This window comes from Aspergillus aculeatus (genome assembly GCF_001890905.1).
Source record: "Aspergillus aculeatus ATCC 16872 unplaced genomic scaffold ASPACscaffold_1, whole genome shotgun sequence".
Classification (NCBI taxonomy): Eukaryota; Fungi; Ascomycota; class Eurotiomycetes; order Eurotiales; family Aspergillaceae; genus Aspergillus; species Aspergillus aculeatus.
Window position 1 is genome coordinate 3,576,936 of NW_017962976.1, and position 24,590 is coordinate 3,601,525.

Here is a 24,590-nt window from a genome sequence, read left to right on the forward strand (position 1 = left end):
GCGCAGCGGGGTAAATTCAATGGCGGGGTTCATGATTATCCATGACCCATGACTTTCCACTGCCTGCCTTCGGACTATTCGTTCGGTCTTTTTTTTTTTTTTTTTTCTTTTTGTCTCTGCTAGTCATTATGGATTATCTGTCAGCCACGTTTGCTAAATATCGCTCGTCTCTTGACAGGTTCCGATCACGGTTGCAGCTGCGGCGCCTCTTGCCAGTGCCCTGCCGGCCAGTGCAAGTGCCCGGTATGTTTACCTGTATCCCTTTCAGGTTAAATGATGACATACCCGAATTTGGCAGGCTGACATCTTTGGACCCCCTCAAGAAATAAATTAGGTGCGGAGTTGAGCTTTGCGGTGAACAAGTCAAGATGGATCTGGTCCACGGTTCGGAGGGCCTTTCCTAACTCTATGTATATGTTAGATCGATAAGATCTATGGCCATACAAAGATCAAAACCAAATCACAGAGGACAATGACCCTACCTTCGACTTAACCTGCCTTCTAGATCATGTAGGGCTCTCAAGCCGTTATAGAGGGCCACGCATGCATGCTTGCCTCGAAACAATGCCCACTGTATATATACTGTATAGTACTCTCAGCCTTCAAGTACATAGAAGGAATCCAAAGCCAGTGACTCAGCTACGCACGCTAGTTATTCGAGCCTCGTGTAGCACGACGGATTCGGCATATCTGCCACAGTCGTGCAACCAAAGCTTCGGGGAAATCTGATCTTAGTGCTTGAAGAAGCCGCCGTACTCGAAACACAAAGTTTATTGGTCAAAGGTCAAATCGCTTCTGATCATTTCTGCAAAGGCTCCGTCTTCATGGTTGCACCAATCCGCCCGCCGCACATGCCAGGCCTCATCAAGAAAGTAAAGAAATAAGAGACATGCGCATTTCAAAACAAAACAGTCTCGTCGCACATCACTCTCCGCCAGTCAACAAATAGCCATGGCCTTAGTTCTGATAAGCACGGAAGAAGTCCATCAGAGATCGGAGATCGCAGTCTCACGCATTGAGCGGGTTTTAGGACGATTCGTTTAGTGCTTTCCGCCCCCCCATATATTAGCTTCCGAGAGTACTCTATCAAGCTGGTATAGTTTCCAGTCGCGAGTCATGTAAACCAAGCCATGTGGTGATACGTACAGAGCAGCTGCCACAAGAGCAGGAATTGCAGCTACCAGCGCAGCTGGTGGCGCAGGAGTTGCAGGTGCAGGGAGACATGATGGTAGTTGGATGTGAGGTAGACTTGCGTCTGTTGAGCTTGTTTGGCGAGAGATGGAAAGAAAGTGATGGTCTTTGGGAGAGAATAGTGGAATTGTGTAGGATGAATGATTTAGATCAGACAGTCCAAAAGAGAGAGAGGGTTCTTATAACTTTCTCAGTATTGACTATAGGGTGAGCTCTGCGCTTGAATTCCATCCCACCAACACTGATGCACGGCATCTGCTGATCCATACGTAGATACTTCACTAGGGGCAAGCAGATGGCTTGTTCGCTTTCTTTTCAGCCGTCTGCATGACTTTGGCGAGCATGACTGGAGGATTTCATGCTTGCTGAAACCCACAGTGCGACTCGCATGGATCCCACCGCAAGCAGCTGGGTTCCTTGCCCCTCAGGATGTGAAGCACCCACTGATGAAGCAGATTGCTTGAGTGGGCTGATGATACATGCAGGCAATTGTTGCAAACTCTGCGGATTGGCCTATCTTTTTTCCACCATCACAAGCCCTGGCAGGCGGCTTATCCCAGATATCTCTAATCGCTGACTCTGGAATCATTTCTCTGCTGGGATGCCCCTGGAAAGATTCCTTGATAGCACGCCCAGTCATGATTGCGGGTCGTCGGAGGTGATCCTTGAAGTCATGATCGGTGCTGCCACGTAGAGGCCGCTGTGGATGGCGAGGAGGGGAAGGATGAGTTGTATAACGAGGGTATGGGGAATCAAGTGGGTATCAGCAATCAGCATGCGTGCGTGGACCAAGAAGAGTCGTCCTGCTTCTCGATCGTGGATCCTACAGTGCTATATTCTTGTTTTGTGAAGGGGTCTGTGATTTCGACCGATATATATTCTATCATTGATCCCTGATTGAGCACTAGCTTACTACTGTACGGACTATTCTAATACTTCGTACGTACTGTAGTAGCAGTAGTAAAACCACCCCGCCCTACCCCTCCTATTGACCATGAAAAGTGGATGCTTTGCTGAGGCAGCCAACTTCAACTCGGTCCACTTGGAAGAACTTAAACTTGCCGGTCACATGTATTCTCTACCTGTATCAGCTTTTAGTTACTTTGTACGGAGTAGTAGTGCTGGTTTGCTTTAAACCCTAACTTAGGTTACCACTGTACTATACACATTCTAGTAAAGATTCCCAGTTTCTTTCTTGATGGAAACACCGCGATAGCCGCACCAATCACGACTGAAACCAAGTAAGAATTAGGAGTAACTCAAATTGCCACACTAATTTGCATTCTACTTAGACATACCTGCCTGGCAGACTGCTGAGGTAGGGGGGGGGGGGAAGTCTCCGACGTAAGAAGCATCTACTGTAACCAGCTTGGTCATGATATTTCGGTCTTCAAAACACAACGCAATTTGCCGTATAAGCTATTCAATACATTCTCTACTAAGTATGAACTACTTAACCGCTAACTATAATGACCCCACAAGCATGTCAGTAGAGTACAGCCAGCCTCTCACAGCTCATCTTTGCTCCTCGGGGCAGCATTCCCTTCCTCCTCACCGCCGGGACAAACAGCCGGCGAGGTAACGAGCATCGAGTAGACGCATTTCTCATCTTCGGCCACCTTCAGAATCTCGTTCTCCTCACCACACTCCAAGACGACCGTTGTCGATCGTGCCGGTCCGTTCCAACATGTTTGTCCATTGGTATAATGCAGGGCGACCTTCTCCTCTGGGATTATATCTCCAGACTCGTCGAGCACGTCCACACTAACAGACCCAATGCCAGAGTACTTGCCCATCCGCATCGAGCCACCGCCTTTCTTGGGAATTTGTTTGGTTTGATCTAGGAAGCAGTGCTCGTACGTATATTCACCAAAGTCCTTCGAGATGCATACTCCCTTCAATGCACGGAAGATGGATGCAAGACCATAGTCTGTGTCAAGGTCGGATTTGTGGGTCTCCAACTGTCTTCGCGAGTCTTCAAGGCTCTTCTCAGCCGACTTGACAGCATCCCGAGCGTCTGACACGACCTTGGATTCGGACGTCGTAGGTTCGTCCTTCTTGGGCAATATACCGTTCTCCTCAAGAAAACCCCGAACAGAGACCACTTTGGTCTCGATGAACTCAACCAGTGAAGGAGGCAAATAAGCTGCCAGCTGGTAGATCAGGGCTACTCAAGGTCAATATCAACTAAAACCTAAGGCAAGGCCGCCATCGCAGTGAGTGTACTTACCAGAGTCAGTCTCACAGCCCTCGTCTTCGTTCTCCCATTGCTCCCAATTGATTCCAGATTGAGCATCGTCTGGCTTGACCAGTTCGTCCAAATCATTGTCCTGGGCAGCGCTCGTGGCACTCTCAAGGGTTCCCCTGACGGCATAATCTTCCCAACTGCGCACAGCACGCTTGACACCCTCGTCGTTGAAATTAGGATTGTACTCTACCTTGAACTTGGATAGGATTTCCTCGAGCTCCTTCACCCGTGCGCGGGTATCGTCCCTTTCCTTGCGGATGTTCACTAGTGCGTCCCGAAGCTCTTCGACTCGACCCCTGGCCAATTGGGCCAGGACATTGACCTTGCCAGCCTTCTTACCCCTGACTACCTTGCTCTTCTCTTCCTGCTCGGCCTTCTCCAACTGGGCCTGGAGATCTTTGACCTTGATCTCCTGGGCCTGGATTTCCACCTCCAGATTTTTGATCTGGTCTTCAACCTCCTTCTGTTGCCTGCCCGCATCCACAAGCAGATCGCGCTTCTTCTTGAGGGCGGCCGTCAGGGATTTCTGCCTCTTCTCTTCCTTCTTACGCCACTCCTTCCCAATCTCCTTGCACTTGTCCTCACACTTGGTGCCGCCGACCCGTGCCCACTCGTCGCTCCCATCACAGCAAAGTTCGTAGTCGCAGATACCATCATTGACTCGTTGTGACGGAACGTAGGATGGCTTGTGGCCTTTGTTTTTGCAGTAGAAACCCGGAAGGGCAGAGACGACTTCGAGGTCGCTGTTCCCTGGCTGGTCGGCCACTGTCAATGCCGAGTTGCGGGAAAGATGAGCGCAGGCCGACGTGCCGGGTTCATCACTACCATCGGGGCAGTCACAATAGTCATCGTTCACCGCGGAGAATGGGATCTGAATCGATGGATGGGAGATGCAGGTGAATGTTGTGGTGTCCTTGTAGAACTTTGCAACTGTTAAATCCACCCAATTGTGTTAGTTTATTCGTGTGCGTCCGAGGGAGCTTGGTTCATGGAACGTAGTAGATCGGCCAGGGAAATCAAATGAGGATGGCAAGGGAAGTGGCATCAGAGACTGAGCGGGTGCATCAAGCTCAAGTGATCGCAGAGAACAGCAGCAGAGAAGAGTTATACTCACACTCGGGTCCGACTCCCCGGGGTCGAGACGAGGCATCACCCGCAGCAGCTACCACGGTCGAGCATGCAGCTATGCTCGCAAAGAAAAGCGATCCCTGAGGAAGTATCATGGCGGGCAGCCTTAAGCTTGACTCGCCAACCACTATTGCGACCGGAAGCGGACGTCCAGTCACGGTAGGAAAAGTACAATAGAATAGAAAATGCGGAGAGAGCTTCTGGCCAGCTGTTGATAACGAACGTCTCCATCGAGCAATCCGGGGAGACGCCCAGAGCGTCTTAGTCAGCCCCTTATCGATTTAATCGGTCCCGATTTACAGTGGCGACCGGGCGTCACCCAGCGGGAGCATCTTTCTTCAGCACTTTGGGGTCAACTTTTACCATTTTCCGTCCTTTCGGGTGTCAAAAGCAAACAAACAAAAGAGAATGGGTAATGATGGGGGAAGGTGAAGGGCTAAATCTTCGGGTTCTGTGGTGTGCAAAGTAACTAATTCCTCGGTCTTCAGTATCCCTACTCGCCGCGAGCTCGTTCGCGAAGCCGCCCGCAACCCCAGCACAGCGCAATTGAAAGAAACCCAGCGCGAATTGCAGGAACACTTCTGGAACACATGTCCACTGTCGCATAAGCAGTTAATGCGGCCTATCGTCTCCGACTGCGTCGGAAACCTCTTCAATAAAGACTCCGTCCTACGATATTTATTACCGGGAGATGAAGCCGAGGGTATCAGCTCGAAAGCCGACTGCGATGAGTTTCTCTGTGGCCGGGTGAAGAGTCTCCGTGATGTTGTGGAGCTGAAGTTCGAAGTTGACACCGAACACGGCGGACATCCATCTGGGAAGCACGAGAAGCGCGAGGGCTGGATCTGTCCAGTCACCGCCAAGCAGTTGGGCCCGAATGTCAAATCCGTCTACCTTGTTCCTTGCGGACATGTCTTCTCCGAAGAAGCGATTCGTCAGCTGAAGGGCGAGAGATGCTTACAGGTGCTTACGACTCGCTACTGCACCGATGATTGCGTGGTGCTAACAGGCGTGCATTTAGTGCGACGAACCTTACACAGTCGACAATGTGATACCCATACTCCCGGCGAAAGAGTCGGATAAGCAACAGCTGATTGAGCGAAGCCAGAAGCTAGCTGAGCAAGGATTGACACATTCTTTAAAGAAGGCGCCTGGTTCGAAGAAGCGAAAGAAGCACGCCAACGGCGATGCTGTCGCTGCCCTCGCCAGTACCGGGTCAGAGGTCAAGCCGGGAAAAGAGTTAAAGCCAGTGTCATCGTCAGCCTTGCGCACGAGGGAAGAATTTGCCACTGCTAGCCGTAGCAAAACGTCCACGCCTACTTCAAATATTCCCAGTGGGATCAAGAATGCAGCCACCGCCATGCTAACTGCTCGTGTACTTGAGGAGGAGAATGAGAAGAAAAAGCGACGCAAGCTGATGGGACATAATGACAACCTGAGCAGTCTCTTCACGAAGGAATCCGATAAAGATGGACTTTCAAAGAATACTGACTTCATGACCCGAGGTTTTACCCTTCCTGCAAGTTCTAGGCACCGAGCTTGAATACCTCCTTCTTGCATTCTGCTCATTTATGTCACAAAACTGGCGTTTCAAGGATCTGCTTCTTGGTGGAAGTTCGGCTAAGCATAGGACCTAGCTCATCACCCCAATCTCTTTATATGATAGATGTGAGTTCTTGTACTGATACTTTAACGATATTCGAACGAACAAAGCATTGCTTCCTATTGTACAGCAAGGGTTTAACAAATAACATGCTACAAGAACTAGAGACTTAAACCTCGGGGACCTACCCCAAACCCACTATCGTAGCAGTCTATTCAATAAGACCTCTGGCGCGAAGCTCGGCTTCAATGAGCTTCTTGCGGCCCAATTCTTCATCCCTGTCAGAACGCTTCTGTCTCTTGGCGAAGACTTTAATATTGGGCATGTTTGAGTACCGCTGATTATTGGCGAGGTAATCAGCCAGCTTCTTCGGCTTCGGCTTCACGACTTGCTGAACGTGGTCAATGGCCTGCTGAACAGTGGCGATCGAATGAACAGCAGGGTCGGGGAAGAAGTGGCCAGTCAATTGGGAGAATCTCTTCAAGAACTAAATTACGAAATGAGTCAGCAACTGCGACAGATTGACTGCCCTGTGAAGGGCGAAGGGGGAACGGAGACAGACAGCAAACTTCGTGGCTGGATCATTCAGCGACAGAGACAGGAAACCATGGTCACGAATAGTTTGATATCCAAAGAAAGGTTGCTTGGTCTCGTCAGTGCCGAGAATGTCTGTCAAGTTGTTTGTCGCTTCTTCTGCCTCTTCAACATCCTGCGACGCTTCTTCCGTTTCAGGAGCGACCTTTTGGCCACCGATTTGCTCAAAAACATAGACAAGAGCCTCCTCAGCCTCTTTGTTGGGATACTCCAGTGCCGCATTCCATTGTCCATCCGAGGTCGGTACAACCTTGGTCTTCCAAATTAACTTGAAAACCGACTGATCGTGCTCCTCGACATCACAGATGCTCGTCAAGGGCTTACCCAGCTGGTGCAGGAGGCAGAGCTCGACGACAGCCTGGTGAGCCGCAATTGAGAGTAAGCCCTTCTTAGTAATCTTCTTCTTGTACTGGAACCTGTGTCAAGAAAGACTCATTAGACAACTGCACAGAGCCACTGAAGAACTATACAGAAGTGTTTCGCTTCCCATATGAACAGAAGCGGGATGACCGAACAGCCAGAGGACCACTTACGACTTGTATGCGTCAGTCGGCGCAGGAGGAAGGTCAGACCACCGACCGAGGTGACCAACGCGATCGAGACCCTCCCATGTTGTCGCCGGCTCATAGTCGTCTGCAGCGGGAGCAGCGTCCTCGGAGGCAGCGGTGTCAAGCGCCTGCGAAGCTTCAGGTGTCTCTTCCTCTACTACCGTCGGAGCTTGCTTGCTTTTGAATTTCCGCTCGAGAGCACCCTCTCCGCCATAGGGGTCTTTGAGACCGGGGGGGTTGTCGGTGCCCCAGATCTTGCGGCGCACCTTCTCGGTCAGCGAGTTCGCGTTGGAGGCGTTGCGCAAGAATTGGCGGGCGACAATTGGACGGGGACGCGCTTCATGTCTGCAGACTGAGCAGACATAGAGAGATCGGGCCCCCTGGATAGAGGGCACTTCCAAGTTTAACAAACGCACAGAGGGACGCATGATTGCAGCGTTGCGGGATTGCTGTCGGGGACTCTTCGGCCAGTCTTGGGAAAAGTTTCAAGAACTCCGGACAGTCTGTCACGTGAGACAAGTCACCGGGCTTGGCGTCGGGAAGAATACTCATGCTGAACCACGTAAACTGCCGTACAGTACACACCAGAAACTCTACGGTCGTTGAATGTTAGGATTTTTATCAAGATTTCGAAGAACAAGCAAGAAAAAGGGATATGGGGAAAGTAAAACTTCATGAATTGTGGGTGTATATACATGCGTCTACGCTGATATCATGAAAATGTAAAAGAGAAAACAAACTGTACAGAATGAGGCAACCCTCACTTTCCGCACTTTCACTCCCGGACAAACATGCCAGCCATACCCATACCAGTTCCAATGCACATACTAACAACACCGACATCCTGGCCGGTACGCTCAAGCTCAGGAATAAGAGTCGCCAATTGTCTGGCACCGGTGGCACCCAGAGGGTGACCAATGGCAATAGCACCACCCTTGGGATTGACCTTGGACTCGTCAATTCCGAGCTTGCGAATAGAGTACAGAGCCTGGGAGGCGAAGGCCTCGTTAATCTCCCAGATGTTAACATCAGAAACATTCATGTCCAGCATTTGCAGAAGCTTGGGAATGGCAACGGCAGGGCCAACACCCATCTCGTCGGGAGCGCAGCCAGCAACAGCAGAGGCAACCCAGCGAGCCCTGATGGAAGAGGTCAAGCCGAGCTCAGTAGCCGTAGAGCGGCGCATCAGCAGGGCCGCAGCAGCACCGTCGCTGACCTGAGAACTGTTTCCAGCAGTGCTGGCACCATCGGCAGAAAAGGCGGGTTTCAAGCTAGCCATTTTTTCGACTGAAAGGTTGTGGCGAATTCCATCGTCCTTCGAGACGGTGATCTCGGTGGGAGCAGCGTCGGGGTGCTCGGGGTCGTAGGACACGGTCTTCACAGAAACAATCTCGGAGTCAAAAAGGCCGGCGTTTTGGGCCGCAGCTGCCTTCTTGTGCGACTCGGCGGCAAAAGCATCCTGGTCTGCTCTGGAGACTCCGTAGCGAGCGGCGACATTCTCCGAAGTGATACCCATCGGCATAATGCAATCCTGGGCATCCTTCGAGTATGAATCCTTGAGTTCAGGCCAGAGGACAGTGGGAATAGCGCGGGAACCGTAGTTGCGGGTCATGGACTCCATTCCACCACCGACACCAACGTTAATTGCGCCGGCACGGATTCCATTGGCAATAGTGGAGATAGCAGCCAAGCCGGACGAGCATTGTCTGTTGATAGTATGGAAAGAGACGGTGTTAGGGAAACCGGCATGAATCTGAGCCATACGGCCAGCCTTGGCACCGCCGAGCTCTTGGAGAACAGAACCGATGGCGACGTCGTCAATTAGGGCCGGGTCAAGGTTCGGGTTCGCCTCAAGAGTGGCGCGAAGCACGTTGGCAAGGAGCTCTTCGGGATAAGCATCCTTGAAGCCACCTTTCTTCGCTCGGGTTACAGGCGTACGGAGAGAAGAGAGAATGACAATGTCATTGGGAGACTTCTGGAGGACCTGGCGCAGGCCCCGGGGAATCGGAGAGGCCATCGTGAAGTAGATCTAGGGGTTCCCTTGCAAAAAGAATGAGGACCAGAGGATCAGAAGCTTAGAGGATTTCACGTTAGAGCACGTTAAAGCAGAAGTCGCAGCTCGTGTTCAATTCCGACAGGAAAAAAGAGAAAACTGGGGAGCGCTAGCATACTTATTGACGAAAAAGGGCCGCCATGGTAGGAAATTCTGGGGCTCGGGATCCATTGCTGGAGGACGAGCCGTTCTGGAGGTGCCACCGTATTGCCGGCAGTGAAGATCGGCTAAGCGGACAGCCGCGGGGAAAGGCGGAGGGGGAGAATCTGAGGATCTGATTACGGCTATGCCTTGCCGAAGTGTTGTACGTGCTCGAGTACATATATTCCAGGGACGGGAACCTCCGCCCCTCTCCCTCCGTATTTTTTATTCTCTTGGTGGTCAATTTTGAGTGATCTAATGCTGTTCTCGCCTGCCCAAGCAGGTACTTCCCATCGGTATACCTTACCTTATATGTTATCGACGAGGTACATACGGTTTGCTTTCCGATGGCAAATAACCAGTCGAATCCGTTCCGTCTTGTTCGGATCCGAATGCTTATGTCAGCTTCATCGGAACACCAAGTCGGAAACGACCGGACAGTGCTTGGTAGCCATAGCTCCATTTCCGGAGGTCTAGAAGTGTGCATTCCGAAATAGGTAAGCAAATCAAAGTAGGTAAATAGATTTACGATTCGACTCTGCAGGAGGGAATCAACATTCTGTGATAGTGACCAAGATTCACAACTCTTTACTGGAATTGTATATAACAGCAGCCTGTTGTGCTCCGTATCGTCCACTACATTGACGTGTAAAATAAGAAACGTAAAATAAGAAACATCGAGAAACACCGTGAGCCTAGGGTATCATAAAAATATCAACAGCGTATAATGTGACTGTAGTGACCAGGGACCTTGCGTCGACATTTCTCACAATCAGACCGGTAACCCATCGAGAATGTCAACTTCTTTGGGCTGGTTTCACCCCCTGTAATAGTACCCGGCGAAGGGTGTGATTCACGCGTGCTCGTATACATGCCACTCATTTGTCCAGAAGAAGGGGACGCCGGGCGCGACATAGTGTAGGTCATATCCGCATCGCTAGCCGAATCTTTGCTACTGATGGCCATGGCATCGCCGTCACTAACGGGGCTGGGAAGATGTTGATCACGCCACCAAGCTGTATTGCGGTCGTTATACAAGTCATCCAAAGCATCGCGACGTGTACGATATGCACCGTTTCGATGTTCCATGTTCTCAGTGGAATCGACCGCAGAGGGGCAGGCTTCATGGGCGAGGCGTGTAGTCTGTTGCTCGCTTATAGTGAGCGAGCGGTAGATGACTCTGGGTGGTATCGGGGATTGTTGTGAGCGGTCATTGCAGCTCTCGTCAACAAAATCCACACCGACATTGTTGCCGTTGTCAACGTCCATTTCCGTGCCATACCGAGCGGCTGAAAGCACTGATTGGGCCTGCTGATACTCTGCTTCCAATGAGCAGCTGCGAGGGTTGTCACCACGATGCCCATGATCATTATCGTCCTCCGAGGACTCCGCTGGGGTCAGACTCGACACGCCGACTTGTGGGGCATTCTGGTCACTTTTCAAGAACGGGAAACTGCTATTTGTTTGGGGAGAGGCACGTAGAGGTAAAGAGCGATGTTTCTGTTTAACTGTTGTGAGCACTACATCACGGTCTCCTGCGGACTTCAGCTACAGGCGTACCTTTTTTTCGTGAGTTGTGATTCCATCGGGCTCATGGTCCTCCTTCTCTCGCGGACGCTTGGGGGTATAAGTGATCATGTCTAAATCGGCAGCAGTACTGCAAGAGAGCGAGTGAGGAAGCGAGCGAAATGGAGGTGAGTTCACCCATTAAAGTATAGCAATGACAATGTGAACAGTGACTGGGGCCCCCTGTTTTTATCGAGAGATGGGAGTTCGGTACATTGGAAAATGGATTCCAAGTGCCCGAGCAGTTGCAGGAGCTATATCGAGGCGAGTTCAAACACCATTTGTTTGAGTGCCCATGTATTCACCGGTCTATGGAAGATGGTGTTGGCCAAGGATGCATCAAAACCCGGGGTAGGAACATGAAACATTGAACTTAAGCTCAGTTCAAGTTGCCAGAGCAAAGGGAAAGTCCAGAACTGGAGCGATGGAAGCCTCAGGCCACAGATCGGACAACCTTCCAATGAGATCTCACAGGTTATTTGCTTTGCTTACTAGGCACTTTAGAATTCCTCCGACAGAAAAAGAAATACCTAATACAGCACGATACACCCACATTCGAGCACCATTACAAAGCGAATACCAGTCAAACATTTAAGCTGTTTCCCAACCAACCTAAGGAACATCATCGTGAGTGAGACGCCCAGCCTGAAGTATTTAACTAAAGTGGGGATGATATCTTCCTTCAATGGTCATAGCATGCCACTGCAATGACCGCGCACATAAAGGCTTACCTATGATGTTGCCTGCTCTGATCTCTGCACGAGTATCAAGATACAGGTGGGTATCTCAGAGTATCAATGATCGATGATGTCACTCTTGTCCAGTCATGGTTGCTCGAATCATTCCTGTGAATGGAGTTTCCTCGACAGTTGAGCTCCCATCCTTCTAAGCCCAATAGATAGATCTTACTTCGCAAGCCTAGCTCAGCAATCAATGTTATCTCCGGGTAGCGGGTTCGCCCTCGTGGCTCCTGCCTCGAAAGGACTGGGATTCGCCTTTGCCCAACAGCTGCTGTCTCACACGAACCTACCCGTCATCGCAACTGCGAGAAGGCAATGTGATGAAGTCCAAGATAGCCTGTTAAAAGCAGTCAAGAGCCAATCTGATGACCCAAGAGAGCGACTGAGGGTTTTGCCAATGGACGTGACTGGTACGAAGCTCTTCACTTGGCCAAACCTCAATCTTCTTTGCTTGTCCTCCTGCTGAATACTCTATCAGATGAATCAACCATTCAAGCAATGGCCTCACATATTCGACGAGAGTATCCAGACGCTGCTCTCCGTATAGCTATCACCGTTCCTGGAATCCTACACGTCGAAAAATCACCATCGCAAATTGATGCTGCCAGCGCTCTAAATAGCTACAAGGTCAACGCTCTCGGCCCCATGCTGCTGATGAAGCACCTGGCACCCTTTTTGCCTACCAAGTCTTCGAGGCCCTTTCTGGTAGCCTCAAGGCCTCGAGAGGACGATTGCTCTTGGAAACTCCCATCACATGCCATATACGCCATGATGGCTGCGCGAGTAGGCTCAATTTCGGACAACGCAACTGGAGGCTGGTACTCGTATCGTGCCAGCAAGGCATCTGTTTTCCAAATAGCGAAAACCTTTGACTTATATCTACGCACTCGGAGCAATGACCGGGCATTAGCGGTAGCGATGCACCCGGGTACCGTCCAAACGGACTTCACGAGTGAATACTGGGATGGACGAAACATGTTACAGCCTCTCGACTCTGCTAATAGGCTGCTTCAAGTTTTGTGTACAATGAGGCCCGGCAACAATGACGGGCGAGGTCGATGTTGGGATTGGAAAGGAGAGGAGGTTCTCCCATGAATGAGGACGAGGGACGAGTATCAATAAGGGATTCAAAGGCAAACGAGCGCTCACTAGCACATTGATATAAAGAACACTTTTGGAGGGAAAAGTCAATCTGCAACTCTGGAACCCCTAACTTAGAGTTCGAAACATCGATCTTTTCATGGATTATTAGACTATCGCTCACCGAAAAGTATCCACTGGGTCAGAGATAACCATGCGGGATTGGCCACTTTTTACTGCATGCGGGAGAAGCGTTCTTCCCTTCTTATCCGGCAAAACGTTTACACGCTAGCAATTCCCCCAAAAATCCCCAAAACACTACTCCGGCCCCAGTAAATGCGCGCACCACACCTTTGATCCTCCCCTTCTGTTCTCCTGGACACACCTCTCAATCATTTCTCAACAGCAAAAAATAGTTCTCCCCTCCTCTTGACCCACTACTTAAATTCTACTCGCTAGCATCATCAGTACTCTGGTTCATTCGTCGACCACCAATCTTCAGCCCACTCTGGAGGAAGCTTATTGCCTTACCCCTGGTTCAGTGGGTTGTCAGTTGCATGGGGACTGTGGAGGATATGCAGCCGTTAAACTATCTCCAGGTCCACACGGAACCTGCCGTCGTGGGCCGCTTGGTAGATTTCGAGTATGGGTAATTTCAAAGCATCTGTATTTGTGTGTCTGTGACCGAGCAGTCTCCCAGCTCAGTCCGTGGCTTGCAGACCTGCCTTGTGGTATGGCCCTGACCAGGTGACTGTCAGCAGTGCTGAACGCTGACTCTCCGCTTATGTGACCCAAATAGTCTGACACATCCGACTTGATCTACCAGTGATAGTCTATACAAACTGGTTGCCCCAAAAGATCGAGGAAGAGGCTGTTCGGTAGCTCCGGAAAAATCTATACGAATCTGCTTCGGCATGTTTCATAGATTCGCAATGATTGGACTGATGGAGCATGGACTGCACCTTGCAGCTCAATACTGAAGCCCTGCAACACCTTTGAAATTGAGCCAGGTCGCTTGCATCGAAGGGGAGCATGATTTCTCCCGGTAAACAAAGTCTTAGGATGCGTACTGGTAGAGTGAGTTATATTGTCATAAGGCAACCTTGATAGCTTCCAGACCAGGCAATCAACACTACACCGACAGTTGGCTGGTCGAAGTCATGTGGGGTGAGGTCGGTCCATCATGATCTAGATTGAGATATCGACTCTCTATGCAACGGTAAATCAGGATGAGTTCTTCTGCCCGATGCAGAATTATGGTATCTCGAAGACCAGCTGGCTGATTCCCTGCTGGGATGATTACCTGCGGCACGTGTGTGGCCTTGATCCATTATCATTGGCAGCAACCGGGACGACGCTCCTGCTGTACCACATCTGCAGGAGAGACTGACAACGAGGCGGTCGATCTGTCAGTGCCTCAAATTCGGCACGTTTCAGTCTAGCGGTGAGAAAACACCATGCGCATCGGCAACCAGCTATGGAACGCAGCACTAAACTGCTGCCGGGGAGGGCTGGGTCGCGATTGCCTCGGATCTGTGCGAGATCGACCTCTCTGGTGTCACCACTGGCAGGTGAAGTTCAGCTTTGCGCATACCTACTGAGCTGACCGCAACACGGAGGACGTCACCATCTCACCTGGCTGTAGTGCATTTGGCCGCAGGTCGGAGCGTATCCTAACTCATCAACTTCAGGTCCGTCCGGGATAGGTGTGATATCTGCGCGGAGCCTCTACGGAGTCCGGACTGTGGACTGTGGACTGGACTCTGGACTCTGGACTCTCATTATGTACATACATGACTGTAATGATGATGGTGGTGATACAACAGTCAACAGAAGAGTGGAGGGAAGAGTGTGGTATTGTTACACGGACAATACAGTCAATACGGTTTGGTACCTCTCCTGCCATACAACCTTAATCGAGGCTCCTAATTTTTCATTTGTGTGAATCAGTCCGATCGCGGGGCCCACTCGGTGCAATCCCCGTCTTGTTCCTCCATCCATCTTCTTCTTCTTTCTAAACTTGAACTCCGCTTGCCAATCTGCAATTTGATTCTGTTTTTTTCTTCCCTCCTTCTCCCCCTCCCCATCTCGTCAATCACTACTTCTCATCTTCTCGCTACCTTGGCCGGCTTCTAGCCTCTTTTCTTTTTTAATCTCAATCAATTCAAAAGAACGGGAGAGCTTAAAGTCTACTCCCACTTGTTCATTCATTGTTCATTACCCCTCCTCGGGTATACCACAAAGAGCTACACCCATATTTTTCCCCAGCACATTCTGCGTGTCTCCCTTCACCACAATGCCTTTGATCAGCACCACCGAAGTCAGCGAGGACACTCGTGGTGAGTATACAATGGCATAAGCGCGGCCGAGATCGTTCTCTGCTAACCATTGCGTCCTCGTAGTTTTGGGATATGATCCCCTTCTCTCCCCCCAGTTTCTGCAGACCGAGATCCCTGCTGTGAGTCATACTACTTCCGCACCACTTCCGCACCACTTCCTCGGCCATTGTGAGCCGCCGTGGGGCCACATCATAAAACCAGACTACCTTTCGCTCTCCATCAACCTGCTAAACCTCTTGAATGATATAAACCTGACTATTGTCCTAGCCTGCGCGCGCATTAGAGGCCGTCCGTGCCGGCCGCAACCAGGCAATTGAGATCATCGAGCAGCGCGATGACCGCCTGCTCGTGGTTGTTGGTCCCTGCTCCATTCATGACCCTGAGACGGCTTTAGAGTATGCCCGTCGCCTCAAGGAGCTGTCTGAGAAGCTCTCCGGCGACCTCTGTGTCATCATGCGTGCTTACCTGGAGAAGCCTCGCACCACTGTCGGTTGGAAAGGGTTGATCAACGATCCGGATATTGACGAGACCTACAACATCAACAAGGGTCTTCGTGTCTCCCGCCGTCTTTACGCAGACCTGACTGGCATGGGCTTGCCTATTGCCAGCGAGATGCTGGACACCATCTCCCCCCAGTACCTTGCGGATCTCATCTCTCTCGGTGCCATCGGCGCCCGTACCACCGAGTCCCAGCTGCACCGTGAGCTCGCCTCTGGTCTCAGTTTCCCCATTGGCTACAAGAACGGCACCGACGGCAACCTGACCGTGGCCATTGACGCCATTGGCGCTGCCGCCCACCCCCACCGCTTCTTGGGTGTCACCAAGCAGGGTCTGGCTGCCATCACAAAGACCTCTGGTAACGAACACGGTTTCGTTATCCTCCGTGGAGGCAACAAGGGTACCAACTACGACCGTGAAAGCATTAAGGCTGCCCGTGAGGCCCTCCATGGCAAGAAGCAGCGCGAGGTCGTCATGGTCGACTGCTCTCACGGTAATTCCAACAAGAACCACCGCAACCAGCCCTTGGTCGCAAAGGAAGTTGGTGACCAGCTCCGTGAGGGCCAGGATGCTATCATCGGTGTTATGATCGAGTCCAATATCAACGAGGGTAACCAGAAGGTCCCTCCCGAGGGTCCCTCCGGCCTGCGCAAGGGTGTCAGTATCACGGACGCTTGCATCGACTGGGAGACCACGGTCACTGTCTTGGAAGACTTGGCAGATGCAGTTCGTGCCAGACGTGCCGCCAAGGCTAAGATTGCTGCTGAATAAGCTATCACGACTGTTTCGACATTTAAGGCGTGACGGTTTCCCTTCTGTTTATTCGAGACGGTCTGATTTATATACCATAGCCAGGGCGCTATGATTTTCCCTGCCTTTAATCTGGTGACGATAATGATTCTCTTCGTTTTATTTTCTTTCCACTTATTTGTCCACATATTGGGTGTTGTGTGCTCGCGTCAGTGGCCCTTGGTAGCTTGGTTTCAGGGTCTTGATTCATGGTAGTATCAAAAGTTTGGCATGATTATCTTACGCCCTCTGCAATTGGTTCGGGTTTACATCCAATTATCCCAAGTTTCGCACGCAATTTGAAACGTACAGTTGAATCATTGAAATCTTCATATTTCACACAGCAGCTCGGCGGATGCTATTGTCGAATTAGCTTAGCATCTGCAAATAAGTAGCTAATGTAGTAAGATCATCAAGAGAGAGAGAAAAAAGAAAATAATAGAAATATATGTATATGTACATCGATATGGCGAAACCGCACTTGAGACTTGCGCAGGTCTCGCAAATAGAACAACAGCACATAAATTGGTACATCTCGGCGAAGCGCGCACACACATTCACACACCCAGAAAAGAGAAAAAGCAGGATACGCCACAACCCCAAATGTGGTAGAAGAGAGGAAGGAAGAAGACGACAAAATGCCATGCGAAACATGAAACAGAGGTCTTTGGGGGGGGGGGGGAGAAGATGCTGCGAGCAGACAGTATGAGAAAGCTTTGCTCTCTCCCCGCGAGCCATATAAGTTTCCCTGTATTTTCCTTGATTTCCAGACGTTCGGTCGTCCTTTCACCGTCCAGTGAGCCAGCTCTTCCAGCTTTGCGTCGTCTGCTTAGCAGCATCCTCGGCATTGGCCGCCAGGGTGTCCAGCTGGCCCTGCTGTGCGGGAGCGACAATCTCTCCGGACGCCTTCGCGGCATTGATGGCTTCGAGGACGCGAGGCTTGTCCTCCGCGACAAGGCTCTCGGGGATGGGGTTGGGGTTTGCCTCGGCGGGGGTCTCGTCCGCCTTCAAGCCCCCAAATAAGTACTGCTTCGCCTTGTTCCAAGGGCGCTGCTGCCGCTCTTCATCCTTCTTTCGTTGGTAGATCTCAGCAATCTTCTCGTTCTTCAGCAATTCCAGCTGTTCCGACGTGGCGGTTCCGTTAACATAGGCCACCTTCGCGTCCTGCAGGGTCTGTAGCTCCTTCTCAATCCACAGTGTTCGCTGACGGCGGTTGTATAAAGAGAGAGACACAATGGAATAGACGGTGAGGGCTCCGCAAACGCCTATTTCGCTCTGTAGTCAGTCGCTGGTTGAGTTTTATAGGTATTCGTCGTCTATCACGAAGTGGGAGAGGCCAGGGAGAGAGGAGGGGGGGGGGGGGTGGCGCAGAGGGAACAGCTCCCCCGCAGCGAGCTTGGTACTGTTTCCAAACTTTTTCTCAAGTGCATGCTCGAGGAGGGAAGGCAGTTTGACATACCCGACGCAGCAATAAGAGTATAAACCATGGTCTTGTGGGCCTTGTTAGCGAATCGACGGCCAAAGTCGATCATCTGATCCACGCGCGACGTCGACTGGGCTAACCGGGCAGCACGGGCTTGTGCTCGCAATCGCTCGACCTTCTCCTTAGGAGTCTCGGGTTTGCCTCCGGGCTGTCCACCCTGTTGCTGTTGAGCTGCATTGGCCATGAAGCCGGGGAGCTTGTACGGAGCTGCGGAACCAGGCTTCGAGTGGGCGTAAGGCCCTGTGGCCGTGAAACGGGTCGCATCGGCGGCGGATCGAGACATTATGCCAGTCGTCGATGTGCCGATCAGGATTGATGAAAATACAAGCGAATTGAGGAGGTGTACTGAGGGTAGGAGGGAAGGAGGCGGCCGGATGGAGCGTGGGGATAATGGATGGATGGATGATGGTATGACCTCAAGCCGGACTCGGTCGTTCGAGAATTGGTGGTGTGGGGAGGGAGGAGGAGAAGGAGGAGGCAATCGAGCGAAACAAATAAATGTTCAATATCAATAGGCTAAATCCAACATAAAGGTTCCTCTCCAGTAACCTAAAGCCCTGAAGACAGATGGAGAGCGGAGCGTGGAAAGAAACGGAGGTTTCGTTGGGGTCGGGGAAATTTTCAGCGGAGGAAATGAAGAGGTCGATTGCATTGAACAAGAAGAGAAGAGCAACACTAAGAAAAGAGAGCCTGCGAGCCCCCCATCGGCCACCACTTCGGCTCAACTCTAAGTTCATTCTTCAAATCTACAGCAACGACAACAGCCATCCATGTTCTTCATTTAGTATATCTATAGTATATTGATATTCTCCCAGGAAACTTCAAATCGCCTTAATACCCACCACTACCTACTTAATTCGGCTGCGAAATAAATACCTCCTCCCCCTTCCGAAACAATGGACTACAACTCAGCCGATCTGACATCAGTTCTGCGAACCCTTTCTGCGCTATCCAACCAACAATCCCCAGCTTCATCTTCTAACATTGTCCCGCCCACTGATTCTCAAGCACATCATCCCGATGACCCCGAAGATAATGATCCATACGAACCATCAGAAACCCTCCCCTCGGTTCCCGTGACGCGCCAGCAGCAAGCGCAGCAGCAGAAGGCTTTGCCCTCTCCAATTCCCAGTTATACCCACCCTCCGCGAGCCCAGACAACTCAAAATGGCACAACGGGTGATTCTTCATCCATAACCACTTGGAATGCCGCTCTCCGCCACGTCATGCGCACAGTGTCCCAGAATGAGAACCTCCAAAGCCGCATCCGATGGTTAATCCGCCGCCAGCACGACCACGAAAAACAGTGGTGGCAGGGTCGGGAAGCTTTGGTGAAGAAGCAGCAAGCGCGAACGGAGAAAAAAAAGGAGCTCGATGCTGTGCTGTGAGTGGAATCCAACATTCGCTAGGAAAGCCATGTCGTTCTATGTTCCGTGGTCGATGCAGTTTGCCTCGGTCCAGAAACAAAAAGAAAATAAAGAGCGGGTCAGGTACTATCTGGAGATTGTTTCTCTCTGACTCTCGACCAACTAGACGCTCTGTCGGTGCGCCAGTTGACAATAACAAATCAATCTCGGTACGTACTGCGATGGTGGCGTTGTCGTGATGGCTTGAAGACAAAAAGACACGAAGCAGATACGCAAGCAGAACTGGGTTTTATCTAATTGGACTAATGCGCCTTCGTGGCACTTGACTGACAGACAGCCGAGGAAGATCAAGCCGAGCTGACAAACTACGATGCGAAGGTCTACAGAGCTTCGAGGCAGATGGCCGATGCCATGATTGCGGAGCTGCGTGGATTAGGGATTCCATTCTTCAATATCCGAAAAGACCTGGTGCTGACCGCTGATGCCAAGTCCGAGACTGTAGTGAATCCGTTTGGCGGCCTGAAAGAGACACTCATTACCAGGCAAGATTTGTTGCAGTTGCAGCGGCGGATTCTGGAGTTGTTATTGGATCTTTGTGGGGAGCAGTAATTCATCTGCCTCCCAGAAAAATACGTGCAGATGCTGTAATCAATTGTGGCCTTTTGTCATGTGTGGGTGCACGTGTTACTGTCACAATTCGCGGTCTGTTGTAGCCACTTTTCGTACAGCGAGGCCTCTCTGTATCTTGAGTTGAGAAAAACAGTCTCTGAAAATCAGGACAAGCCAAGGCGTTGTATATGTCGCGAGGGGGCCGTGAGGCATCACACAGTTCTTGCACCGCCAACTATGATTATGTACATCAAAGTGTATGAAACAAAATCCTCAACCATCTATCTTGTTGGCCGCTTGGTATTCAAAGATGCTCCGCATGATTATTAATCCCTTATATGCAATGGAAACGAACCCTAGATTAGAAATACAGCCCTGATGATGGCATGGGCAGTGAATCACCCAAAGCAAGGAGCAGGTAATAAGGCAACCAACCGTTCAATTGCCCACATTCTAAAATGCAACAGACACAACGGCGCCCGAGGAGAGTAGAAAACACCTTGAATGCAAAGAAGGTTGGCATAAGGCCGGGTGATTGTTGGAATGAGAAATTCATAATGCATACCGCAGGCACCTTCGCTCACCAGACCAGGTCCCCTCTGAAGACTACTCTGGTTTTCTCTCCGCGACAGCCACGGCTACAGCGACTGCAGCTCCAGCAATGGCACTATCTGGGGCAGGATCAAGGCGGATGTAAGGTTCTGCCGACGAAATGGAAGGCAATTGCAAAGTGCGCGTCTCCTTGACAAGCTCGTTCAGATAGAGTTGACAACGATCTCTGAATCCAGGATACTTGTTGATGACACTACCATCGCAGGCGATCGACAAACTTAGTGGGCTACCTTCACTCTCAACCACAGTCACCTCCTGCGTCTCTTTGAGGGTTGCAGTGGCGGGAGTGCTGAGTTCCGGGTACTCTGCCTCATTACGCAAGCACCATATGCTATGGATTGCTGTCGCTAGATATCCTGCGGCTCGGTTCGAGACAATCTGGCAGACACGCTGGAGAAATCTCATGTCCTCCACCGACGGAGGTGTGGTAAACGTATGTTCCTTCTGCAAGATGTTTGTCGATGAGGCTAAGCTAGTTGATGTATCAGCTTCTATGCAAGCAATGATACTAGTGTCAAACGAGTAAGCGTCGCGCATCGAGTGAGGAAGATTGCCGCCAAACAGCTGCGCTGTCTCCACTGCTTCGACGATAATAAGCCGAATGATTTCGCCGAGGTAGCGGCCAGTGATCATATACTCCAGAGGCTGATAGTCAGGTCGAAGATGGGTGCTGTTCAGGACCTCGTCCCACCGGGACATAGGTAATATTCCGCCACCAAACATACTCATCTCGCTGTTGATGATAACGTGTTTCGCGTAATCAAACCAACCCGGAGGTCTGGTGCCGAACTTGGTCAATCCGATCTGGTGCACAGGAAAATGAATCGCCACATTCGTTCCGGTCCCCAAAATGAGGGACATGCGAGTCGCCGGATCCACATATGCGTGAGACAGCAGGGTTGCGGAGCTGTCATTCACGATAGCATCCACTTCAATGTTCAGGCCACGCGCTCTGCAGGATTGGAAAATTAAATTGCCGAGCTCCTGCCCAACGGTGCCATTAGAGCAATGAAACCCCTTGCCCATATGTATTACCAAACCGCTGCTGATGGATGTTTGTTCAATCGGAAACGACCAGGACAAGCCCATGGAAAGTGGGGTATCCCCCCGGCCATGATTTGAGCGTACTTCTTGTAACATGGCGTCGATCTTTGTTGCCATCCAGTCGAAGAACAGCGTCCCTTCCAGCAACTTGACTTCATTATCAATTGACGAAGAAGACACATGGAGGATGCGCATGACCCCGTGACCACGTAATTCCACCAAGGCTACACGAAGTGTGGAGCCTCCCACATCCAGCGCCAGGTACGTTCCCTTCTCTGCTCCTGAAGGTAGAGCATGGTTATAGGAAGGCAGCATGCATACTGGGCTGGCTTGAAGACAGGACTTAAACTGCGCGCGAATCTTGTCTGACATTGTGATCATGTTTTGCACAGACAAAGGTGCCGAGAGCAGACGATCGATCTCATTCGCAAAATCATCTAGCGTCCGGCGTCCCCAACAAGCTCTCTGAAAAGCTTTCCGCCGCTTGCGGGAGGAGTCGCGGAAGAGAGATGGGAACAGAAGCATTGCCTCCAGGGCTGCAACAATGTTGGTGAAGAGTTCTTGCATCCTGTGCAGGACCTTGACTAAGGGAGCTGGCATAGTGCGGGTGTTGGCGTCTACCTTTAAGAGTCTGGGCAGTAGCGACGAGTAGCTGTCCAGCTTAAGGTAGGGGAAGATGAGAAGATGGGGCCGTGATCAACTTTGGCTGCTCCTTATACACCGCAACAACCACCGGAAATAAGCAGTAGTGAGTACGGATAAACGCCACTTAAGTAGACAATCAAACGAAAGTACACTCGACCGGGCCAATGCGGTAAGAATCCCCAAAAGTTCTCTTCACCAGTGGAGCAGACCAGATGTATGAGATCGAGGGTGACACCGCCACGGCAAGTCACAAATCCTTGCGCAGCTTGCAGTGGACACGGTCCGTGAACCACGAGTCAAAGGACGGAGAAGACGGTAATATATCGGTGTCGTAGTGATATATCAGTGACGGAAGACCACGGTCAAGCCTGTTGCCTGATTACTGTCTTCCACTTTTCTCTTTTTTATTCTCCTTCTGAGAAAAGTAGGGGAGGAGAAGAGCAAGGTGTATTTCGGATGCTGGTGCCCTCCTCTTCCTCCTGTGAGTGGAGGAAATTGAGCCAAAGTCAAACGAGTTGCAAGGGGGAGGGGGGCGGGGAGGGAAATTTAGTGATGGATGGGCAGATGGATGGACGGAAGAGGGGTGAGAGAAAGGATAGTTGAAGGTGGACGAGAGTATTGATGTAGCGTGATTGGGGAGGGGGAGGATAGGAGGTGGTAGTCGTTGTTTGCTGATGTGGAGTGATATTCAGTTGCTAATCAGTTGCGGGATGGTGAGTAAGTTAAAGAAGGGAGGTGAAGGTGAAGGTGTAGGTGAATGTGGTTGGATGGATAGTCGTGGTTGTCGTGGTTTTCGTTGTGGTAGCAGCAGCAGCAGCAGCAGCAGCAGCAACAGCAGCAGTCGTAGTCGTAGTCGTAGTCGTAGTCGTAATTATTGTAGTTGTAGTAGTATCAGTAGCAGTAAAGTTAGTAGTAACTTAGTTGTAGTAGTAGTAGTAGTCGTAGTAGTAGTAGTCGTAGTAGTAGTAGTCGTAGTAGGACCGATTGATTATTCTAAGTGGCAGCGGTCAAGGTGTGGTTTCGCAATGGTAATCCGAGTTGTACCGGCACTTCTACTCTCTTAAGGTATGCGAAATCAACGCCGCGCGTGTTATCATTCCTCAAAGTACGAGGTACGCAATGCCCAAGACAGGGTAGGATGAGGGGGAGGGAGGAAGAAACGAGATTGACAGCTTAGAGACAGACAGATAAACAGGGGAGGAAGGAGAGAGGGAGGGACATATTGAACTGCGATTTTAGTATGTGTTATTTATTGATCAGGGGAAAAAGTGACTTGAAATTGTGTTGTGAGAGAGAGAGCTATTGCTTGTTTGCGTACTTGGGTGAAAAGTGGAAACGCAGAAGGAATGGAAGGGCAAGTGCTGTTGGTATGGTCTGGTCTGGTATTGTAGGTATGGTCCGGTATTTACCACTTTTCTTTTCTCCCTAACTTGAGTCCCTGGTGGAGACAACAAATTGCTACCTTGCCGTTAGACTAGATTATAATTTGGTGACTGACAGGTTAAGGTAGTATATTATTAGTCTCACAATGAGTAGCTCAGGCTTGGCCCATGTTATACATATCCTGAGCTACTGCTCTTGGTAGTTGAATGTCTATAGGGGTTTGCAAACCTTTTTTGTCTTGTCTCAAAGGTGACCAGATAGTGTGCTGTGATTTTCTTCGTGGGATTAAATAAAGGACAAACTGACAGACAGGCGTCTCGACTAACCTTTATGGATTTACATAAATGTGTTTTATTTACTGTGTAAGTACTCCGAGAAGCTATATGTACTGTCCGGAGTACTGTGCAGTTCCATTCATGTGTGGATCAGTGGATACAAAGGCGCAATCGAACTCGATCATCAGCAGTGTGACAGTGTTGCATTGGATGAAGTGGATTGATTACTACTGATCGCTCATAGATACGTGTTTGAAAACTGTTTTGGTATCTCCAATACCAGTGACCTGTCCCTCTTGGTTGGGGAATAAATCGATGGACAATCGAAGGGTGAGGATTATGATGACACACGATCTGATGTCCTCCACATACTCACATTCTCCGATGGATTCTCAACGGTGGCACTTTACAGGTATGGAGGTCGCAATGTGGCTGCTGCGACGATTTCGGCAGGCCGAAACCCTGGCTCGGGAGTCGACAGATTATGATGATGACAATGTCGTGGGTATTGTTGAGGATGTTGAGTTACAACAGAGACCATTGGCCAATCCATCCTTTCTGGGTGTTCGTTCTTCTTCCGCTTCATTTCGAGATTTTGCCCTTCAGTGGTATGTGACACTTTTAGTCAGAACTCAGGACAAGTACTGTACTCCG

The 24,590-nt window shown here is 50.6% G+C and overlaps 11 protein-coding genes across 11 annotated transcripts; 4 read left to right on the plus strand and 7 right to left on the minus strand.

Annotated features, from left to right (window-relative positions):
* Positions 1-898: 898 nt before the first annotated feature.
* Positions 899-1,295, minus strand: ASPACDRAFT_74839 (uncharacterized protein; the record flags this gene model as incomplete). The annotated part of the gene is made up of 2 exons (XM_020204317.1): positions 899-1,046; positions 1,147-1,295. Coding segments are annotated over 2 exons (297 nt in total), but the record flags the coding sequence as incomplete, so codon positions are not given.
* A 1,260-nt stretch (positions 1,296-2,555) lies between these two features.
* ASPACDRAFT_110819 (putative protein kinase C substrate) lies at positions 2,556-4,781 on the minus strand. The gene is made up of 3 exons (XM_020195503.1): positions 4,554-4,781; positions 3,422-4,369; positions 2,556-3,358 (listed from the first exon to the last, which is right to left on the minus strand). Exons 1-3 carry the CDS (start codon positions 4,660-4,662, stop codon positions 2,700-2,702), a joined length of 1,716 nt encoding a protein of 571 aa, XP_020061683.1. The 5' UTR covers positions 4,663-4,781; the 3' UTR covers positions 2,556-2,699.
* Positions 4,782-4,975: 194 nt separating this feature from the next.
* Positions 4,976-6,110, plus strand: ASPACDRAFT_20815 (uncharacterized protein; the record flags this gene model as incomplete). The annotated part of the gene is made up of 3 exons (XM_020198976.1): positions 4,976-4,995; positions 5,056-5,530; positions 5,589-6,110. The coding sequence occupies 3 exons, from the start codon at positions 4,976-4,978 to the stop codon at positions 6,108-6,110; spliced, it is 1,017 nt and encodes a 338-aa protein (XP_020061684.1).
* A 271-nt stretch (positions 6,111-6,381) lies between these two features.
* ASPACDRAFT_21340 (mitochondrial 54S ribosomal mL50 protein) lies at positions 6,382-7,740 on the minus strand (the record flags this gene model as incomplete). The annotated part of the gene is made up of 3 exons (XM_020199018.1): positions 6,382-6,657; positions 6,733-7,180; positions 7,298-7,740. 3 exons carry the CDS (start codon positions 7,738-7,740, stop codon positions 6,382-6,384), a joined length of 1,167 nt encoding a protein of 388 aa, XP_020061685.1.
* Positions 7,741-7,969: 229 nt separating this feature from the next.
* On the minus strand, positions 7,970-9,417 carry ASPACDRAFT_74842 (thiolase family protein). Its single transcript, XM_020204318.1, has one exon. The coding sequence runs from the start codon at positions 9,327-9,329 to the stop codon at positions 8,088-8,090; it is 1,242 nt and encodes a 413-aa protein (XP_020061686.1). The 5' UTR covers positions 9,330-9,417; the 3' UTR covers positions 7,970-8,087.
* A 324-nt stretch (positions 9,418-9,741) lies between these two features.
* ASPACDRAFT_110828 (uncharacterized protein) lies at positions 9,742-11,442 on the minus strand. Its single transcript, XM_020195504.1, has 2 exons — positions 11,067-11,442; positions 9,742-11,006 (listed from the first exon to the last, which is right to left on the minus strand). The coding sequence occupies exons 1-2, from the start codon at positions 11,142-11,144 to the stop codon at positions 10,221-10,223; spliced, it is 864 nt and encodes a 287-aa protein (XP_020061687.1). The 5' UTR covers positions 11,145-11,442; the 3' UTR covers positions 9,742-10,220.
* A 713-nt stretch (positions 11,443-12,155) lies between these two features.
* Positions 12,156-12,975, plus strand: ASPACDRAFT_74843 (uncharacterized protein). Its single transcript, XM_020204319.1, has 2 exons — positions 12,156-12,222; positions 12,291-12,975. The coding sequence occupies exon 2, from the start codon at positions 12,311-12,313 to the stop codon at positions 12,905-12,907; it is 597 nt and encodes a 198-aa protein (XP_020061688.1). The 5' UTR covers positions 12,156-12,222; positions 12,291-12,310; the 3' UTR covers positions 12,908-12,975.
* Positions 12,976-15,188: 2,213 nt separating this feature from the next.
* On the plus strand, positions 15,189-16,500 carry ASPACDRAFT_21430 (3-deoxy-7-phosphoheptulonate synthase; the record flags this gene model as incomplete). Its single annotated transcript, XM_020199026.1, has 3 exons — positions 15,189-15,231; positions 15,295-15,350; positions 15,499-16,500. 3 exons carry the CDS (start codon positions 15,189-15,191, stop codon positions 16,498-16,500), a joined length of 1,101 nt encoding a protein of 366 aa, XP_020061689.1.
* A 694-nt stretch (positions 16,501-17,194) lies between these two features.
* On the minus strand, positions 17,195-18,452 carry ASPACDRAFT_74844 (cytochrome c oxidase assembly protein COX14). The gene is made up of 2 exons (XM_020204320.1): positions 17,978-18,452; positions 17,195-17,783 (listed from the first exon to the last, which is right to left on the minus strand). The coding sequence occupies exons 1-2, from the start codon at positions 18,282-18,284 to the stop codon at positions 17,305-17,307; spliced, it is 786 nt and encodes a 261-aa protein (XP_020061690.1). The 5' UTR covers positions 18,285-18,452; the 3' UTR covers positions 17,195-17,304.
* Positions 18,453-18,897: 445 nt separating this feature from the next.
* On the plus strand, positions 18,898-19,977 carry ASPACDRAFT_38922 (uncharacterized protein; the record flags this gene model as incomplete). The annotated part of the gene is made up of 3 exons (XM_020200526.1): positions 18,898-19,385; positions 19,535-19,577; positions 19,702-19,977. The coding sequence occupies 3 exons, from the start codon at positions 18,898-18,900 to the stop codon at positions 19,975-19,977; spliced, it is 807 nt and encodes a 268-aa protein (XP_020061691.1).
* A 606-nt stretch (positions 19,978-20,583) lies between these two features.
* On the minus strand, positions 20,584-22,233 carry ASPACDRAFT_20573 (putative hexokinase; the record flags this gene model as incomplete). The annotated part of the gene is made up of 1 exon (XM_020198957.1): positions 20,584-22,233. One exon carries the CDS (start codon positions 22,231-22,233, stop codon positions 20,584-20,586), a length of 1,650 nt encoding a protein of 549 aa, XP_020061692.1.
* Between the last annotated feature and the right edge of the window lie 2,357 nt (positions 22,234-24,590).

Bases quoted from the DNA above. Each gene is read 5' to 3' on its own strand.
- ASPACDRAFT_110819 (XM_020195503.1), bottom strand. From the start codon at position 4,662: ATGATACTTCCTCAGGGATCGCTTTTCTTTGCGAGCATAGCTGCATGC. The intron at 4,370-4,553 runs GTGAGTATAACT...TGGATTTAACAG, and splicing joins CCGGGGAGTCGGACCCGAGT to TTGCAAAGTTCTACAAGGAC. The intron at 3,359-3,421 runs GTAAGTACACTC...GACCTTGAGTAG, and splicing joins GGGCTGTGAGACTGACTCTG to CCCTGATCTACCAGCTGGCA.
- ASPACDRAFT_74842 (XM_020204318.1), bottom strand. From the start codon at position 9,329: ATGGCCTCTCCGATTCCCCGGGGCCTGCGCCAGGTCCTCCAGAAGTCT.
- ASPACDRAFT_110828 (XM_020195504.1), bottom strand. From the start codon at position 11,144: ATGATCACTTATACCCCCAAGCGTCCGCGAGAGAAGGAGGACCATGAG. The intron at 11,007-11,066 runs GTACGCCTGTAG...ACAGTTAAACAG, and splicing joins TCACAACTCACGAAAAAAAG to AAACATCGCTCTTTACCTCT.
- ASPACDRAFT_74843 (XM_020204319.1), top strand. From the start codon at position 12,311: ATGGCCTCACATATTCGACGAGAGTATCCAGACGCTGCTCTCCGTATA.
- ASPACDRAFT_74844 (XM_020204320.1), bottom strand. From the start codon at position 18,284: ATGTCTCGATCCGCCGCCGATGCGACCCGTTTCACGGCCACAGGGCCT. The intron at 17,784-17,977 runs GTATGTCAAACT...AGAGCGAAATAG, and splicing joins TACTCTTATTGCTGCGTCGG to GCGTTTGCGGAGCCCTCACC.